This window comes from Leucoraja erinacea, chromosome 28 (genome assembly GCF_028641065.1).
Source record: "Leucoraja erinacea ecotype New England chromosome 28, Leri_hhj_1, whole genome shotgun sequence".
NCBI lineage: Eukaryota > Metazoa > Chordata > Chondrichthyes > Rajiformes > Rajidae > Leucoraja > Leucoraja erinaceus.
In genome coordinates this window covers 20106776-20126475 of record NC_073404.1, presented here as the reverse complement: position 1 = coordinate 20126475, position 19700 = coordinate 20106776, and the positions used below count along the sequence as shown (strand labels likewise).

The window sequence follows — 19700 nt, the reverse complement described above, 5'->3', positions numbered from 1 at the left end:
AGTACCTTACCTCTAATATCATGGGCTCCCATCTGGTTTAGCTGCCTCATGTGTGGCACCTTAACAAAGGCCTTCTGAAAATCCAAGTAAACACCATCCACTGACTCTTTTGGCTATCCCGCTTTTTACTGCCTCAAAAAGCTGCAAAGGATTTCTCAGGCAAGATCGCTCCTTCACAAAACCACGCTGACTTTGGCTTAAACGGACGTTAAAATTTTACTGACCACAGATAATTTCCTTTCTGATGCCTCACTCCTTTTTCAAACAATGATAAAAGACGACATAGGAAAAGAGATTCCCTTCCTTTGAACCATGATTTGGATGCGAGGAATAGACAGAAAACTAATTGACTCAAGTAATTAATGGCCACAGGGATATGAATACAGGTATTTGGAGCATTTCATAGCGTCAAGAAGCGCCAAGACTTAATCAATACAAATAGTTTTTGCTTGATAATATGGTCAGTGGGGAGGCGGATAGAGGGTAAACAGGCTAAAAAAAGAATGTTCCCTTCAAAGGAAAATACAGATGGGTGGCAAGTGTGGACATAATGATAGATAAGCAGACTATACATTGATTACACTTTGGTGTTAGTAGATTAAACGAGTGGGGAAAAGTCAATAATTAGGTACAGTGTGTGTCGTTTCCTATAAAAAAAAAACAGTGTTCAGTGAACCAGTGTGAACTTGGGGAGATCCGAATGGGGGAAGAACAGCCATCCCACGTTCAATGCTACCAGCATGCGAACAACTTTACAGGTTCACCCACAAAGCAGGATATAGAAGATGGGATTCTCCCCTCTGGATTGGAGTTGATTCACAAGATAAACTTCTTCCCTCTCGCCCCAAAACAAAGCTCACCCCAACCTTAGTCAATTAGTTGTGATGCACAGACGATGCCTGTGTGTGCACACACTCAAGTTCCAAATCACCACTAACTCACTCACTGAAGGAACTAGAGAGAACGGAGCTTACACTAAATGATTGCAAAACAAGGTCCTCAACCAACCTGCCCTGCTGCATAACAACACACCCCTGACTAAAATTTACAAGAAGATATAAACTGGTTCCTCTATATTGGGGGCTACCATCTAGTGACGGCAGACATCGACATTGAAATTCACTGTGCAGCAGATGTGTGAGCACAGCCTTTAGCCATCTTTGGAAAAAACATTTAAAATATCACAAACCCATCCGTAATCCTAATTTACAGAACAGCAATGGTCCTCGCCCTCCTGCATACGTCAGGGTCATGGACCACCTTCAGGCAATGGCAGGATACCGACCACCAACAAAATCACTGCAAACACCTCAAAACCCACAGGCAGCGTAAATGAAGCAACTTCTCTCAAGTTAACAATCCTGGCAGAAAATTACATGTGCAAGGATGTCCTCCAAGCCTACTTGAAGAAAAATATAACAACCTTTCTGAATCTTGACAATATCTGGCCCTTGAGCATTCAGGAGGGCATTGAGAACCTCGAGTCTCTGGTGGGGGCAAGCAAAAGCCCAGTGAAAAGAAGATAAACCATTCGAACTGCCCACCCATTCAGCCATCCAGTACCATCACCTTGTATGGCCCACATTGGGATGATCAGCCTTCAAAACTGGAGTGCAAGTAAGTCAGAGGAAGGGTCTTGACCCAAAACATCACCCATTCCTTCTGTTCAGAGATGCTGCCTGCCCTGCTGAGTTACTCCAGCTTTTTGTGTCTATCTTCTGAAAGTCATCCTTGATCCCAAGTGACTAAGGAAAGCGACTTTGTTTAAATAGAAAGTAGTCACTAATTGCTCACCTTAGTCTTTCACTGTCGCATGTTTCGAAGCAGCAAACATCCTGCTGCACATTTCCTTCTCCTTCAAGTTCCACTCTCGAAAACAGCTGGGTGAAAAGCAAAATGATCAAATGGAGACATTTAGCAGCTGGAAACTCCATGCTTTCAGCATTAGTTATGGAAACTTCTCCTTTCTATTGGCTACCACCCCTTTAATTCTCAGCTCATTTGCAGTTGACATATATGAAAAATAAAATCAATCCCATCCTGACTAGTTATCAGGTGAGATGCATGTGAGTGAGAGTGATGCACCTTGCAGTTTCCTCACCACTCTCTTCTAGATTACAGCAGTAAAAAGTTCATAGCAGGTGGTTTTAAAATCAAGGTGTTAGATCCAAACTAGATCAACCCAAGTCACAGTGTTGGTAATCCAATGCGTAATATAATTAAGTTTCATGTACAAGTTTTTAAAACAGTGGCATAACAATAAAGATACTATCCACACTATGCAACATCACCGTTTCCACTCATATCCATCACAATGAAGTCCACTAGCCCCACCTAGTGCCAGAATCAGTGTAATACAACGATACACAGCACATTGTTGTCCCTCAGGATGGAGGAGGCATTACTCATACATCCCTGATCTTGTAGCAGTGTTGCTCAGCTATCCTCAGTGTTAACACTCTGCCCGTTTACCAAATTTTGGCTCTACCTGGATTTCAAATTCCAAAGCAAACAGTCTCAAAAGAAACACCAGAATTTCAGATGTTTCATTCTTTTCTGTTGAATATCCCATATACTGCTTTAATGTATTTTGTTCCAGAATTTGGTTTACAGAGAATCTTTGACATTTTCATATTAACCTTGAAATGTCTCCTAATTTACTCAGAAAAACAGGAGGGCTGTTGCCCAGTTCCCACAAACCAATATTCCAGAACCCAGCCTCAACTCAAGCAAGACTTGATGCCACAAAGAAAATATTACTTCAATAATATAATTAAAACAACCATAACATAAAAAGTACAAATTGTGAATTATTTTTTATGATAACACGTACTGACTGGGGACATTTTCTGGCTGTGTAGATTTGATGCAATCGGAAAATCATGTGCTCAGTTTACCAAAATACTTTCCACAGTGGGCAAGGCTTCCTTACCACGTGCAGTGTCTGAAAACGGTCCCTGCATTATTTCAAATATTACAATGATGTGCCTATACAATGATCTGCAGATCAGAGTTTTCCAGGAGAGACCATTCTCACCCGTCAAGCTTCACCAGGGCAGAGTTGATGTCCGGGTTGAACGGCTCCAGTTTCTGTGCTTTAATGAGGAAATCTTTGGCTTTGTCGTACTCCAGCAGCAGCATACAGGCCTGGCACAAGACGGACCACACAAACAACTTGGTTAGCCACGAGGGTTACGTACAAGCGGAGAGCGCATAAGATGGAAAGAGGACGTCATCTAAAGGTCAGGAAGTGCAGGATTATTTTTGAATGTGTGCCTCTCTCAAACACATACTTGGCATCAAAGCCATGGTGGAATGGATCACAATAGATTGAGATCATTGAGAACATGACACTCTGCAATATACAAAGTGGGGGGGAGAAGAGACATGGATAGTAATCACAGCAGATTCCAAAGCAGGAGGGAGACAGGACTTTCTGCAACCTTCAATCAAGTTCCTCGTTCCTTTGCCTCTTGATCCCTACGGTGAAGATATCAAGGTGAATAATCTGTTGCAGGGGCATTGGAGAACACAGATGTTAGGAAACATTTTATACCACAACAAAGAGGACACAACGATTGACCTAACACAGTCACTGTTTCAGATGCCAGCAAAGAAGTTGAAGCTCAGGTCCTCCATTAATCTCCTGTGCTACCAGTGTCATGTTCTGGTGAGAAAAAGAAGGCAAAGCAGATTAATGTGTGGCTAGATACATGGCAGAGAAAAGAGAGGTTATAGGTCTGGTTACATCTCAACAGGGTTGTGCAGATTTATATTGATATACAATGTTCACTGGAATTTAGAATGATGAGAGGAGATCTCATAGAAACATATAACATTCTTAAAGGATTAGACAGGCTAGATGTAGGAAACATTTTCCCGATGTTGGGGGAGTCCAGAACCAGGAGCCACAGTTTAAGGCATGAGATGAAGAAAAACGTTTTCACCCAGAGAGTTGTGAATCTGTGGAATTCTCTGCCACAGAAGGCGATGGAGGCCAATTCACTGAATGCTTTCAAGAGGGAGTTAGATACAGCTCTTAGGGCTAAAGGAATATGGGGAAAAAACAGAAACGGGATACTGATTTTAGATAATCAGACATGATCATACTGAATGGCGATGCTGGCTCGAAGGGCCAAATGGCCTACTCCTGCACCTATTTTTCTATGTTTTCTATGTTCTATTGTTGTTGTGTGTACTGAGATACAGTGAAATGCTTTATTTGCATGCTATTAGTTTAGGATATTATTGTTGTCATGTGCCCTGAGGTACAGTGAAAGGTTTGTTGCATGCTATCCAGTCAAAGAAAAGATTACAATCAAACTATTCACAGTGTACAGATAAAGGGTCCAACATTTAGTGCAAGATAAAATCCGATTAAAGATTTCTCAAATGTCTTCAATCAGTTAGATGAGAGATAGATACAAAAAGCTAGATTAACAGCGGGACAGGTAGCATCTCTAGAGAGAAGGAATGGGTGATGTATTGGGTCGAGACCCTTCTTCAGACAGCTGTCTCCGGTAGGCGGCGCGACTCTCGTCAGCAGCGGCCTCTGCAGCCCGTCCGCGTTTTTATTATTTTTTGTCTATGTTTCTATGTAGTTTTTGTTATTTTTTGTTGGGGTGTGTGTGTGGGGGTGGGGGTGGGACGGAGGGGGAATCTTTTAAATCTCTCCTGCACGGGAGACCCGACCTTTTCTTGTCGGGTCTCCGTTGCCGTTGGGGCTGCAACGAGGAGCGGCCTCCAACAGGAGAAGACCGGGGACTCTGGTGCCGACGACTCACCGTCACCGTCGCGGAGCTGGCCGAGTCCAGAGCGGGTGGAGCGGTGGTGGAGCGCTGCTGCTGCTGTGGCCTGACCTCCGGAGATTCGGAGGCTGCAACTGCGGGTCTGGCGGACGGCGGCACCGGGAGCCCGCGGGTCCCTGGAGGGAGACCGCTTTTCAGGGCTCTCGCAACGGCGACTTCTCCCGCCCGAGTTGCGGGGTCGAAGAGCTCCTACAGCACCGCCCCGCGCGGCTTGGAATGGCCGCGGGACTCTGCGAACGCACGCCGGGGACTCTAACACCAAGACCCGGTGTGCGACCTTGCACCACCCGGCGTGGCTTTAATGGCCGCGGGACAATCGCCATCGCCAGCCGGTGGCTTTGACTTTGACTCTGACATCGGGGGGGAGGAGAGTGCAGTGGAGAGATAAGTTTTTTTGGCCTTCCATCACAGCGATGTGATGGATGTTTATGTAAATTATGTTGTGTCTTGGGTCTATTTGTTTGTAATGTATGGCTGCAGAAACGGCATTTCGTTTGGACCTCAAGGGGTCCAAATGACAATTAAATTGAATCTTGAATCTTGAATCTGTCGGGAGAGGGAGATACATAGATAAGGAAGTGTAACAGGACAAAGGAAATGGAGGTCAAAGAAAATGTAGAATAGATCATTATTAGCTGGGAGAAGGCAACAAAGCAAACAGATATAAAATGTAGTTGGAGTCAGTAAGACCGGCCGGAGAACTGGGAGGAAGGAGGAGGGTAGAGAGAGAGGGAAAGCAAGGGTTACTTGAAGCTAGAGAAGTCAATGTTCATACAGTGGGGTAGGAGAGAAGGAATGGGTGTCGTTTCGGGTCAAGACCCTTCTTCAGACTGGTTAGGGATAAGGGAACCAAGAGATATAGACGACGATATAGAAAGAACAATGAATGAAAGATATACAAAAAAGTTATGATGATAAAGGAAACATGCCATTGATAGCTGTTTGTTGGGTGAAAACGAGAAGCCACTGCATCTTGGGTAGGGGAGGGGAACTGCTGAGGCTACCTGAAGTTAGAGAAATCAATATTGGCACCACCGAGCTATAAGCAAAATATGAGATGCTGTTCCTCCAATTTGCCTTTAGCCTCACTCTGACAATGGAGGAGACCTAGGACAGAAAGGTCTGTGTGGGAACGGGAATTAAAGTGTTTAGCAACCAGGAGATCAGTTAGATTCAGGCGGACTGAGTGAAGGTGTTCAGAGAAATGATCGCACAGGTTACGTTTGATGTATAAGAGTCCACATCTTGAACAACGGATATAGATGAGGTTGGAGGAGCTGCAAGTGAACCTCTGCCTAACCTGAAAGGACTGTCGGGTTCCCTGGGCAGAATCAAGGGAGGGGGTCTAGGGACAGGTGGTTGCATCTTCTGCGGATGCAGGGGAAGGTATCTGGGGAGGGGCCAGGAAGTTGCGGACGGAACTGTCTCTGCGGAAGGTGGAAAGGGGTGGAGATTGGAAGATGTGACTAGTGTTGGGATCCCGTTGGAGGTGGTGAAAATTTCAGTGGATTATGTGCTATATGCGACGGTTGATGGGGTGAAAGGCAAGGACTAGGGGGACTCTGTCTCTATTGCGACTAGGGTTAAGGGGAGCAAGGGCGGAGCTGCGGGGTACCAAGGAGACACGAGTGAGGGCTTCATCTATAATGGGAGAGGGGCACCCCCAAATCCCTAGAGAATTAGGACATCTCGGATGGAACACCTCATCTTGGGCACAGATGCGGCGTAGACAGAGGAATTGGGAATAGGGGATAAAGTCTTGGTAGGAAGCAGGGTGAGAAGAAGAAGTCAAGATAGTTGTGGGAATCAGTGGGTTTGTAATAGACATCAGTCAATAGTCTATTTCCTGTGATGGAGACTGTGAGATCAAGAAAGGGGAGGAAGGTTTCGTAGATGGTCCAAGTAAATTTGAGTGCAGGATGGAAATTGGTGATGAAGTTGATGAAGTCCATGAGTTCTGCATGGGTGCAGGAGATAGCACCGATGCAATCGTTAATGCAACGGAGATAGAGTTTGGGGATAGGGCCAGTGTACGCCCAGAACAGGGATTGTTCAACGTACCCTACAAAGAGGCAGGCATAGCTGAGGCCCATGCGGGTGTCCATAGCCACGCCTTGGACTTGGAGGAAGTGAGAGGAGTCGAAGGAGATGTTAAGGGCGAGGATCAGCTCCGCTAGGCGTAGTTAGTAGAGGGGAAATTGGATGGTTCTGCAGTCCAGGAAGAAATGGAGGGCTTTAAGGCCTTCCTGGTGGGGGATGGAAGTGTAGAGTGAATGAACGTGAATGAACGTCCATAGTAAAGATGAGAGAGTGGGGGCTCGGAGAGTGCAAGTCATTAAAGAGACGAAGGGCATGTGAGGTATCTTGGACATAGGGCGGGAGAGATTTGACCAGGGACGGGGGGGGGGGGGGATAGGATGGATTGGAGGTTCGTGGAAATCATTTCAGTGGAACAGGAGCAGGCAGAAACAATGGGTCTCCCAGGGCTGTTGTGTTTATGGATTTTGGGGAGATGGTAAAACCAGGCTGTGCGGGGCTGGGAAACAGTAAGGTTGGAGACTTGGAAGGCAGACAGCCAGAAATGGGGATGATGAAATCCAAGGAAAGATGTGCTGGCATTGGAGTGGGTCCAGAGGAGGTTTACAAGAAAGATCCCAGGAATAATTGGGTTAACTTATGATAAGCATTTGAAGGCACTGGACCTGTACTTGCTGGAGTTTGGAAGGATGAGGGGAGACCTCATTATAGGGTGCTATTTGTATCTGCTTTAGTGAAAATATGCAAAATACCTGTTTCGAGCTTGGACCATTTCCTTATTTTCTTTAATTCCCTCATTTCATTTATTGAATGGCCAACCCAGAGACTCACTTTAAATCCCCCCCCCCCCTCCCCTACACAAACAAGCCAAGGAAATTATGGTTTTAGATTTACAGCTAATATTGTCTTGTCCTTTAGTTTTTCTTTTCTAATTAATATTTATTATTTTTTTAATATGCAGTCAAATCTTTTGACTTGCCTCCCATATCCTTTGTGCAATTTTGTGTGTTTTCTTCAAGTCTGATACTTTCTTCATGTCATAACATTTTGATGAGTAAATAAAGCAGGGAGCAATCTCACGAGAACATATTAACCTGAGCAGGGTTTATTTCAATGAGACGAAGGAAACCGTCCAGGCTAAATGAGAACAAAGATTGGCAGATTCAAATATAATGGGACAATGGGTTAAAAAAATCTTTAGAGTGCAGGCTTTGTACAGTCACACAAGGGGGGGAAACCAGGAGAATAACCAAAGGTTGGACAAAGACACAGAGGGACAATGAAACAAAAGAGGTGCAAGACACATACCAACGAAATAACTCAAAATAAGAACTGGGCTTTATATAGGAGTCTTGAAAGAACAGATAAAGAAGAAAACAAGTTGAATAAAGTGGGATAATCGTGTGCTAGGGAATCTAAAAGTCTTCAACTGGGTATGCAAATGGTAACTAGGAAAAAGGAGGAGTTGTGCAACTTCGTGACATAGAAGGAGAAACGAAGGCTGCGGTATAATTAATTTTCAAAAAATCAGTTTTTAACCACAAAATATGTTGTTGCCAAAACCTTAGCAGAAGAGACAATGGAAGAAGTGAAAAATTGATGAGGAATTGAGTTAATTGTAAAGTAAAAGGCATCCTCTGTAAATAAAATATATTCTAAGTTCTTATACGAGGTGGAGGTAGACAGGGTGGAATGGCTTTCATAGTTTTCCTAGATAAAGGAGAGCTTCTGGAGAAGTGGAAAATAGCAAAGCAATTCCCTTGATCAGAGGAGATTTGCAAACACATTCTGGCAAACTTGGACTGGTCATTTTCAACTTGGTGGTGGGAAAACTTGCAGAAATAAAAACAGGAAAACCATGAATAGGTTCTGGCGAAGGGTTGCAGACCTGAAACGTTGACTGTTCTCTTTGCACAGATGTTGCCTTGTCCAGCTTTTCTATTTTTGTTTCAGATTTCCACCAGCTGCAGTTATTTTTTTACATTTCAAACCATTTTGAAAGAGGGTCAGCACAGAATTGTTAAAATCAAAGAGCGTTCGACTGACCAAGAATGCTGGAGGAAATGCAGAGGATGTTGAAATGGAATTTCATAAAGAGTCTGACGAGAATCTCACATAAAGAGGCTGGTTTACAAAAACTGAACTTGGGGAATAAAAGGATCAAATGGTAGCATGAACACCGGCTTAAGGGAGAAAAGCAAAGTTGTGATAAACTGTTCTTTTCCAGAATGGAGGTTTGCGTGCCTGAAGGATCGATGCTAGAATCACCTAATGAGGGTGCAGAAGAAATTCACAAGGATGTTGCTTGGATTTTGAGGGCTTTAGTTATCAGGAGAGGTTGGATGGGATCAGTCTGAGAGTTGACATGATAGGGGTAAAAAAAAAAAAGATATGGAGACGGTAGATATGAAATGTCTGTATCTCATGGCAGGTGCATCTCTCAACCTTGGGGCATAGGTTTACGATGAGAGGAAGGCATTTAAAAAAAAGATGACAACCAGAGTGGTTGGATAACTGATATGAGCAGCCAGTGGAAGTGATGGAACAATAACAATATTTAAGAGGCAACTTCACAGAAGGAGTTGGGCATAGAGGGATACGGAACGATACGCAAGTATCCTCTTTAGCTAAAGGCAAGGTTCCACTGGATTGGAGAATAGCTAATGTTGTTTCTTTCTTTAAGAAGGAGTATAGGACTAATCCAGTAAATTACAGGCTGGAGAGACTTACAATCTGTTGGCTATAGCCGGTTCTGTTCCATGACGATCCCTCCGTTTCAACTGATTTCAGAAAGGTAAAATCAAATAATGAAAGGCTTAGTGGATGTGGAGAGAATGTTTCCAGTAGTGGGAGAATCTAGGATCAGTGGGCACAGCCTCAGAAAAAAAGAACATACCTTTAGATTGGAGATGAGGAGGAATTTCTTTAGCTAGATGGTGGTGAATCTGTGGAATTCATTCTCACAGATGGTGGGGCAGGCCAAGTCACTAGGTATTCATAAAGTGGAAATTGATAAGTTTGTGATTAGTATGGGCATCAAAGGTTACGGGAAGAGGGCAGGAGAATTGGGCTGAGAGGGAAAAATAGATCAGCCATGATCGATTGGCGGAGTAGACTTGATGGGATGTGTCGCCTAATCCTGCTCCTATGTCTTATGGTAAAATGCGGGCCTACTCAGCTAGAAGCTGTACAGAGTGTAATCTACTCACCTGGCCACACCTGAACAGTGCCTTGGGATGTTTGCTTTCAATCTGTAAAGCCCTCTCCCCATAAACCAGTGCACGGCTTGGTAAGTCCAACTTCAAGTAGATTATGGAGAGGTTCAGGAACAGCAACAGTTTGGAGGAGTGAAATTTCTGGTTTTGGGCCTCATTAGCCGGTTGGCGGTTGGCAAACACGGACAGGGCCTGCAGAGAAATAATGAAAATAAGATGAAATGGAGAATACGTGGGGCACTTCTACCACTGCTCCTTCTCCTCTCAGTCTGGCCTGCTGTGGCGAGCGGAGGTGTGGGGAAAACAGACTTGCAATTAAAACCCAGGGATTAGCAATTTAGATCCTGATTTCTTCACTCGTTTTGCCATAGATGCTACAATATAGCAACCCTAGAGCAAAGTAAGGAGCATCAAATATAATTCAGAATGGTCAGAGAGGATAAACAGGGGGAAAATGGGATTACGTTCTGGTATTACATAGAAATATATTAATTAGACGACTGAAGATAACATTTCTAACTTGTCTGTTCCTTTAGGGAACCTCACCCAACGACATATCAGAAGCAACAAACAATCTGCTGGAGGAACTCTGTGTGGGGGGTTCCATCTGTGAACAGACTTCATCTATCCAGATTTAGTGGGTCCTGACCTTAAATATCAACCGCCACTTCCTACTCCAGATTCAGCATTTGCAGGCTCTTGAGTCAACATGTTGGAAGCACATGTTCCCAAATTTCAAATGAAATCAGAGTAACTATTTGAGGCAATTTTTAAACAATTACAGAGGCAATTTTGGAGCAGAAATGTCTTCAACCTAAAATACATATATATTCCCATCACCTCTCCCCCCCCCCCCCTCCCCCTTGCCAATTTTGATGAAGGATCATTCATCTGAACCGGTAACTGTTTCTCTCTCCATATATGCTGCCTGACAATTTATCATTTTCTATTTTTATTACCACCGGATACATTCTGCACATTCTATGTGTTATTGACAGAGATGTCCTGAAATGTACCATTAAGCTGCTACTCCAATTGTTTCGTTAAAATTGCATGCTTTAAAGCCAAGTAGATTCTACATCACTTTTCACTGTACCTCAGTACATGTGACAATAATAAAATAACCTCCCACATCACCCATCACACAAAATCAAGAAAGTCACTCTGCTTGGCAGCTGTTCCAGGAAGTGTCTTTATTGGGCTGATCCTTGAGACGCATACTTGCATTGATATATATGAATCACTCAGCCAAAAAGGTACACTAAGGATTAGAGGATGAGAAGCTTTTAAAAAGATTATTTATAACTTTGCAAGTGCTTGTGGCATGGCCAATATTTATTATCCATGTGGCTGTTCCATTTAAGGTTCAAGTCAAAAGGGACCTGCAGGATGATGGGAAAATGTAGAAATAAGGGACGGCAGATATGACTTTTTACATAAAAAGACACAAAGTCAGACTCCAAGCTGAATTAGGATCCAGCCCCAAAACCTCACCTATCTATGTTCTCCAGATATGCTACCTGACCCACTGACTTATTCCAGGACTTTGTGTCCTTTTGGATGATGTTTAGATTTGGGATATGGTTAGACCATCTACTGGGGGAATAGATCATTCCCTGGTGTTTGTGTGGTGAGAACGTTACTTAACTTTGATCTGCCAATGCTCGAATGTTGTCCAGGACTTGTTGAATGCAGGCATAGCTTGCTTAAATTGTTTTTAAGAATTGCAAATGAACATCACAGAGTGAGAACTTCTACGTCTTCCAGATGAAGCAGCCGAAGGTGTTTGAGGCAAGGAGACTGCCCTTCAGTAACTCCCTCCGCAATAACCTTCAACAGAGATGACCGACCTCTAATAATCACAACCATCTTCCTTTGTGGGATGCACGACTTCGAACAACAGCGAGTCTGCGCTATTTCATGTTCAGGGCAGTCAGTCCCAGCTCACGGAGTCTGGAATTCAGCTGGTTTAGACTGAGGCTTGGAGCTGTGATGAGGCCTGGAGCTAGCGAGTTTTGCCAAAGCCAAAACATCAGAGGCAAGTTGCAGTCAAAAGCACTACTGACGAGAATTTCAAACACTGCCAATTATTTACTGGAACAACTTGGCTGAACTAGAAATGTGGCTCATTCTGGATTGCAAGAATATCTATGCAGAAAGGTGACCAGAGATAGAACTATTGAGTTTGAGATAAGTTTATTGTCACGTGTACCGAGGTATGCAAAAAGCTTTTTGTTGCGTGCTAACCAGTCAGCATTAATACAAAAGATGATTACAATCGAGCCATCCACAGTGTACAGATGCATGATAAAGGGAATAACGTTTAGTGCAAGATAAAGTCCAGTAAAGACCGATTAAGATAGTCCGAGGGTCACCAATGAGGTAGATAGTAGCACAGGACTAGTTGTTGGTAGGATGGTTCAGTTGCCTGATAATGGCTGGGAAGAAACTGTCCCTGCATCTGGAGGTGTGCTAATCGCTGCAGCCTCTGGGTTGTTAGTCCTACATCCATACCAAGCTTTATATGTAACTCACGGTGTCAGTATGCTGTGTTATTTTTCCACACATTACTCTGTACCTTCTTGTACTGGTCCTTTGCATCCTCGTATCGTTTCTGGTGGAAGAAATGGTTCCCCAACTCCCTCTCTGTATTGGCCACATTCGGCAGTTTGTCCAAAGGGTATTTAACCTGCTCTTCCTAAAGCGAAGGAACAAAACATAGTCAAAGGGAGAGCAATAAATACTGTCAAAGGGAGGTCATACCCCGTCCTGATTAAGAAGACATCAGTTGCTTTAAATCAAGTCCTCATTCATAAATTGCCTTCTTAATCAGAGTGGACCCCACTGGATGAGAGAAACTGCTAGACCATTTTACATTTTCACCATTTACTGACATATTGTTGTGTCTTTGAAAAGAAGTTGTAACCACACCAGTGGTCTATTGTAAACAGATGAAATTACAGGGGTTTCCTCTGTAGAGCGCCAATATTCACAAGGTTTGTCCTTGGTACCCTGGTAGGCAGATGGGTGGCAATGGGCCCCGTATCAGTATGGGGTTAGGTGGTTTAAAACAACACAGTGGAGGTTGAAAATAGGTAAGATGGGTAAAGGTGTGAGGAAAGCTTCTCCATGTCCAAGATTGTAACTAGGTTGCTCTCCCTGTCCCATGTCATAGGAACAGGATTACTATCTGAAGAAGGGTCTCGAAATGAAACGTCACCATTCCTTCTCTCCAGAGATGCTGCCTGTCCTGCTGAGTTACTCCAACATTTTGTGTCTACCTTGGATTTAAACCAGCATCTGCAGTTCCTTCCTACGCAACAGATTACTATGTTCCCTTCAACCAGGCAAATCAAGCCTTTCTCTTTCTCTCCTTCACCACACTCACAACCAAATGGTCTCCAGCATTCTGTCCATAGTTGGCTTTCATCACTGGGTCACCACAGGAGGCATAAGGATTACTGGACTGCAGAGGATATCATAAAGGACAACAAATCAGTCATCACAACATATATCAACACTTTGCTGGTGTGGAGTTGAAATGATTGATACTTCAACCTTGTCCTTAAAAATAAAATTCCCCACATCCATTACTACGCCTCCTTCATAAATAACATCTCGCTTTTAAACGGCCCATTCTTTATCTATGCCCTTCTGGGATATACGTGTCTCAAAGATTCCCTGAAAATATTTATCTTCTGGACAGGTCTTAAAGACTCAAATTTCACTTCAACATTCAACAATTTCCCCTCAATTCTCAATCCGGTGGATAAGATTTACCGGCCACTTTTCTTACTAATTTCTCTTTGTTCAGATCACTCTCCGTTGATCCATTCCTGGGGAATATGCCCAACGTAGCCCATCTCACTCTGCACTCCACAGAAAGGTACATAGAAACATAGAAATTAGGTGCAGGAGTAGGCCATTCGGCCCTTCGAGCCTGCACCGCCATTCAATATGATCATGGCTGATCATCCAACTCAGTATCCCGTACCTGCCTTCTCTCCATACCCCCTGATCCCCTTAGCCACTCACTTGACTTACACTCACTTGAGCTCCATTTCTCCTAACTATTGCTATTCTTCAATGTGCTGTTATGAAACTTTTCACAAGTGTGTGCCATCTGAACTAATTTCAGTGTTTTATACTTTATCAAGTTTAACTATTCAATGGATTCATTCTAATCCTCTCTAACTTTGCAAATATTTTCGCTGGTATTCATTTACGTCAATTAAGCAAGTCAACCCACCAACTCTCATCAAATGGCTAAGCATCAATTCCCAGTTCTCTCAGCTTTTTATTGGACAATTCTTTACACAAGGGATCACCTAAAGAAGGAACACCCTGATGTCTCTGCTCGCACCCTGAGAAAATAATGCTTCTTTGCCACAGTTAACATTCTTTACGTGTAATAACATAGTCGGAAGGTGGAGAATCTGTGCAATTCACTGCCACAGAGGGCTGTGAAGGCCGTCCATGGAAAGTTTTAGAGCAGAGATAAATAGATTCTTAATTCGTACGGGTGTCAGGGGTTATGGGGAGACGGCACGAGAATGGAGTTAAAAGGGAAAGATAGATTAGCCATAATTGAATGGCAGAGTAGACTTGATGGGTCAAATGACCTGGTTCTGCTCCTATCACTTAAACAACATTAGCGATGCAAACCTGGCACAGGAGCACTCAGGATCCAGAGACTAGTTCACAAAGCCTAGTTATAGTCCATATCCTGACTGTGCTGGGATGTGGTCAGAATAGAGTAGGTCTGCACCGAGCTTGAGGTGAGCTATTACAGCAAATGGGACAGACCACCCTTCAATGACATGAAAGATTTAATTAAAACATTACAAAGCCACTGGAAATAACGCAGAGACAATGAATAATAATCTGACAGTAAACAGTTCAGAGAAACTATAATTAATGGAGAGAAGAGCACAAAAAGGAAAAAGAGCTGGTCATTTAATCAGCAATTTGTATTTAATTCCAGAACATTACTTCACATTACTTCCCCATTCAGCTCAGAAAGTAGACAAGCAAAAGAGTGAAAGTGATGGTGAACATGCAAATCATACAGAATAAAGGGATGGGAGATTGCAACCTTCACGTGGTCCGCCCTGTATCGACGAATGCAATCAACGTGGCGTGCACAATCAAATAAGATCAAATACAACAAGTTGTCCGACAACTTTAGGCTATGCATGCCATACACAAGAAGAAGATACAGAATAAAAACAGAAAATGCTAGAAAGACCTAGCAGGTCAGGCAGCACATTCACGACAAAACATTAATGGTTTCCCTTCCCACAGATGCTGACCGACCAGCTAAAGATTTCCAGCATTTTCTGTTTATATTTCAGATGTAAGGCGTCTGCATTTTTTTAACATTTTTTTCACAAATTATTTAGAGATAGAAGACAATGCAAGAATTACAGGATCATACCATTTTACCAAAAGAAGGCATGAACAGAAACTGGTGCAAAGCAAGTTCAATGAAAAATCTTCAAAAATGGTCCACTGTGTAATAAACATAGAAACAATGACTGTGTTCAAAATACTTAACTCCTGCTACTGTGTGGGTGGGGTGTTGTGCTCCGATGCAGATAGTTGATTTGCATTCCCTCCGACTCTGGCTTTAAAACCAATGACAATCACGTTCATCTATCTGAAAGGCTGTCATGCTAAAAGCAGTGCAGCTTAAATCTCCGGACCCAGAACATTTGACAGGAAATATAAACAAGTACAAGCACACATAGAACAGGACTGAATTGAAAGGATAGGTGTCAGGCTGGTAGCTCAGGCAGCTTTAAATTAACAAGATAAGCAATCCACGTCCAAGACCGTCACAAACTACAACAGCAGAAATATCACCTACTCTGCCTGTTGCAGAATTGCTTACCTGTGACATAGAGAAGTATTCATCGGACTCCACTGTATCCAGAAAATCCAGGACCTCCATTTCAAACATTATAGTGGCGTTCGGTGGGATCCGCGGGGGACAGCCCATTACCCCATATGCATATTGTGGCTTAAAGAGAAAGCGGGAGAACTCGCCTTTTTTCATTGTAGGCATTGCTAGTTCCATACCAAGCAGCGTTATATCTGAAACACAGCAGGCACCAGATTCTATGCTTGTTTTCAATGGCGGGGGGGGGGGGGGGGGGGGGGGGGGGGGGAGGGAGGAACATCAGGTGCAGCTTTACCTTTCTTCAGCCTGAGCTCAGAAATCGGCTTCTGAAGAAGGGTCTCGACCCAAAACATCACCTATTCCTTTTCTCCCGAGATGCTGCCTGACCTGTTAGGTTACACCAGCATTTTGTGTTAATCTTCAGTGTAAACCAGCATCTGCAGTTCCTTCCTACACATTATGGTTGGCAGATTGACCTTCCTGAGAATAAATCCATGAAAAGCAACTGGCCCAGATGGAGTCTCTGGCCATGTCCTCTTGCAGGAGTATTCGCAGACATATTTAACTTCTCCCAACACCAATCCGAGGTTCCTATCTGCTTTAAAAACGACCACTACAATCCTGGTGCCAAAGAAACGCAAGGTTACGTGCCTTAATGACTACTACCTTGGTGGCTCTGACATCCATCATGATGTGTTTAGAGAGGCTGGTCATGGCACAGATTAACACTATCCCAGGCAGCTTAGTCCCACTTCATTTCACTTGATGCAGCAACAGGTCCATGACAAGCATTGTTGCCCTGACCCTCCCTCCACTCATTCCTGGAAAATCTGGACAATACCCATGTCAGATAAAGTCAATAAATAGGAGTCTTCAATTCCAACCAAACGCATCTCCAAATTCCGAGACCTGGGACTCAGCAACCACTTCCTGACTCCACAACACAGCAACCACGTGATCGCTGACTTCCTAAGCAGCAGAATGCAATCAGTAAGAATGGGCGACATGTCCTCCATGATAATTCCCAAAACTGGATAATTCCCAAGACCTGCAAGACTGCGTTCCCACCCCCTTGGTATTGTCCTTATACAAACTCGACATTGACCAAATTCTACACCGATTCCATGTACAAATTTGCAGATGACGCCACCAGAGTAGGGCAAATAGCACACCAATGCTTCCACTTCCTCAAGGAAACTCAGCCTATTCACAATCTCACTGATTTTTATAAAGCATCATATCCCGATGCTATGCAGCTGGGTATGGCAAATGCTCTGCACAATACCACAAGAAATTACAGCGAGTTGTGAATGCTGGCCAGTCCATCACATAGACTAGCTTGTCGTCTATTGACCCTGTCAATACTTCACGGTGCCTCATGGGAGCAGCCAACATAAGCAGAGACCAGTTACACACCAGTCATTTTCACGATCTCAATTTCCAGCACTGTTGATTGTAGCTTCTAAAGGTCCTTCTTGTGTGAAAGATTGAGGTTTTGTGTGTTCAGTAATATGGTGACCTTCCTGAGGGAAAGTGGACCACAAGCGTTTTCAGGCTCTGGAATCAAATGCTCCCAAGTTACTCCAATTTCCAATGTCCCAAAATGTGGCCCCATTTCAAGTATGGCACAAGAGGCTGCAGTTACACCTCCAAGGCTGCTACTAACTTCGTCCTAGACTGTAGAACCTCATTTCACAGTAGCCAACTAAAAATATTTTTCATTCACAATGTCCCAACCCACAAAACAATGGTCCTTAGGATTTAACATTCCCTTTTATCACTAGCCTGCATTTGACCTACAAGTGAAGCTAGCTGCCTATCCTGACAGAAGGTATTGGAAATGCAGGATCCCAGAGTTCATACACACAAACCATCTCTTATTGCTAGCAGGAGCAGTTCAAATACTGTACGTGAAAGCCCAGGAGATGAAGTACTCAGGATTTGTGCCTAGATGGTGCTGGTGCACTGTGTTTCTCCAGGAGTAAACAGACTCAGTGGTGTGAATCCATGCTCCATCTCATAAATAGCATTATTTCTCAACATTGGCTTGCTTCAAATTAACAGAGGTCACTTTGAGAGGCTGGGGTGCGTGGAAGAAATAAGAACTACACTTCAATAGCTTTAAGCAGCATGCAGGAGTGTTTATGAGAAACTGACCTCCGGATCGTTCCACGTCAGTCTGCGAGTGTAAGGAGAACTAAGCTTATTCCCTTGCTTTGAACTCTGTGCAACAGAACCCAGCCTCCACTTAAGACTTGTGTAGGAAGGAACTGCAGATGCTGGTTTAAACCAAAGATGGACACAAAAATCTGGAGTAACTCAGCAGGTCATACAGCATCTCTGGAGAAAAGGAATAGGTGACGTTTCGTGTCGACCCAGAGATGCTGTCTGACCTGCTGAGTTACTCCAGTTTTTTGTGCCCATCTTCCCTATTTAGACTTTGCAGTTAGAGAAAGTACATGATAGACCTCAACTCGAGGGCCCTCGGTTCACACAGTAGTTTATATTAGAGAGACACGATTAATTGCAATCACTGCCAGAAGGCACCATTTACTGGTGTAGGATAACCCCCACCTTTGTCTGTAATCCCCATTAATCACTAGACTTTTGCCCACAGTCCTCAGTATCTTTACTCCAACGTCCACCATCCAGTGTCACTGACTAATAGCGCACAGATCTACAACCGCTACACGGGAGCGGGGCCGTAAATCGCCCCGCGCGGCCTAAAATGGCCGTGGGACTCATCATCGCCCGCCTGGGGCTTGGACATCGGGAGAGACACGGAGAACAGGGAAGAGAAAAGACTTGCCTTCCATCACAGTGGCTTCACTGTGATGGATGTTTGTGTGGATTTAATTATGTATATGTCTGTAAGACAGTGTCTTTGTTTGTATGGCTGTGGAAACAACATTTCGTTTGAGTCTCACTGGGGCTCAAATGATAATAAATTTGTATTGTATTGTAAGTGGACAGATATGGATCTGAGGGAATCTGCAGGGTGTGGATACATGGTTTGTGATCACAACAAGAGCTCCTGATTTTGAATTACTGCTTGAAGGCTGGTTGGCTGCAAGCCGCAAGGTAAAAATCAGTCCACTGGATCAGCCCCATAGTTTCAGCCTTTCCACAAGGTGCACAAGACCGAGAGTAGTGGCACAGCAGTAGAGTTGCTGCCAAAAAAAATGCCCCTGTTCCACTTAGGAAACCTGAACGGAAACCTCTGGAGACTTTGCACCCCACCCAAGGTTTCCGTACGGTTCCCAGAGGTATTTTTCAGTCTCCCTACCTGCTTCCACTACCTGCAACCTCCGGCAACCACCTGCAACCTCCGAGAACCGAAAGGAAACCTTTGGTGGGGCACAAAGTCTCCAGAGGTTTTCGTTCAGGTTTCCTAAGTGGGACAGGGGCATTACAGCGCCAGAGACAGGGTTCAATCCTGACAACGGATGCTGTTTGTGTAGTGTTTGTACATTCTCGCTGTGACCCAGTGGGTTTTCTCCAGGTGCTCCAGTTTCGTCCCACACTCCAAAGATGAACAGGTTTACAGGTTAATTGGCTTAGGTAAAAATTGCAAATTGGCCCTAGTGCTAGTGCACCAGGATGATCACTGGTCTGCGCGGACTCAGTGGGTTGAAAGGCATACTTTTTCATGCTGTATCTCTGAAGTCTAAAGAGCAAATTGGATTAGAATTACAATAACAACATTTTCAATAATCCATATGGTGAATCATTTTACAA

The 19700-nt window shown here is 43.9% G+C and overlaps 1 protein-coding gene across 3 annotated transcripts in view; it reads right to left on the bottom strand.

Annotated features, from left to right (window-relative positions):
- Nucleotides 1–19700, bottom strand: part of fkbp6 (FKBP prolyl isomerase 6) — a 47128-nt gene that overhangs the window by 8261 nt on the left and 19167 nt on the right. For all 3 annotated transcript variants that reach the window (XM_055657960.1, XM_055657958.1, XM_055657959.1), the window contains 5 exons: nt 15954–16156; nt 12639–12758; nt 10055–10252; nt 3038–3147; nt 1795–1880 (listed from right to left, as the gene is read on the bottom strand). In XM_055657960.1, the coding sequence (XP_055513935.1) occupies nt 1796–1880; nt 3038–3147; nt 10055–10252; nt 12639–12758; nt 15954–16156 (716 nt within the window). In that variant the 3' untranslated portion in view covers nt 1795. The remainder of the gene's footprint in view (nt 1–1794; nt 1881–3037; nt 3148–10054; nt 10253–12638; nt 12759–15953; nt 16157–19700) is intronic.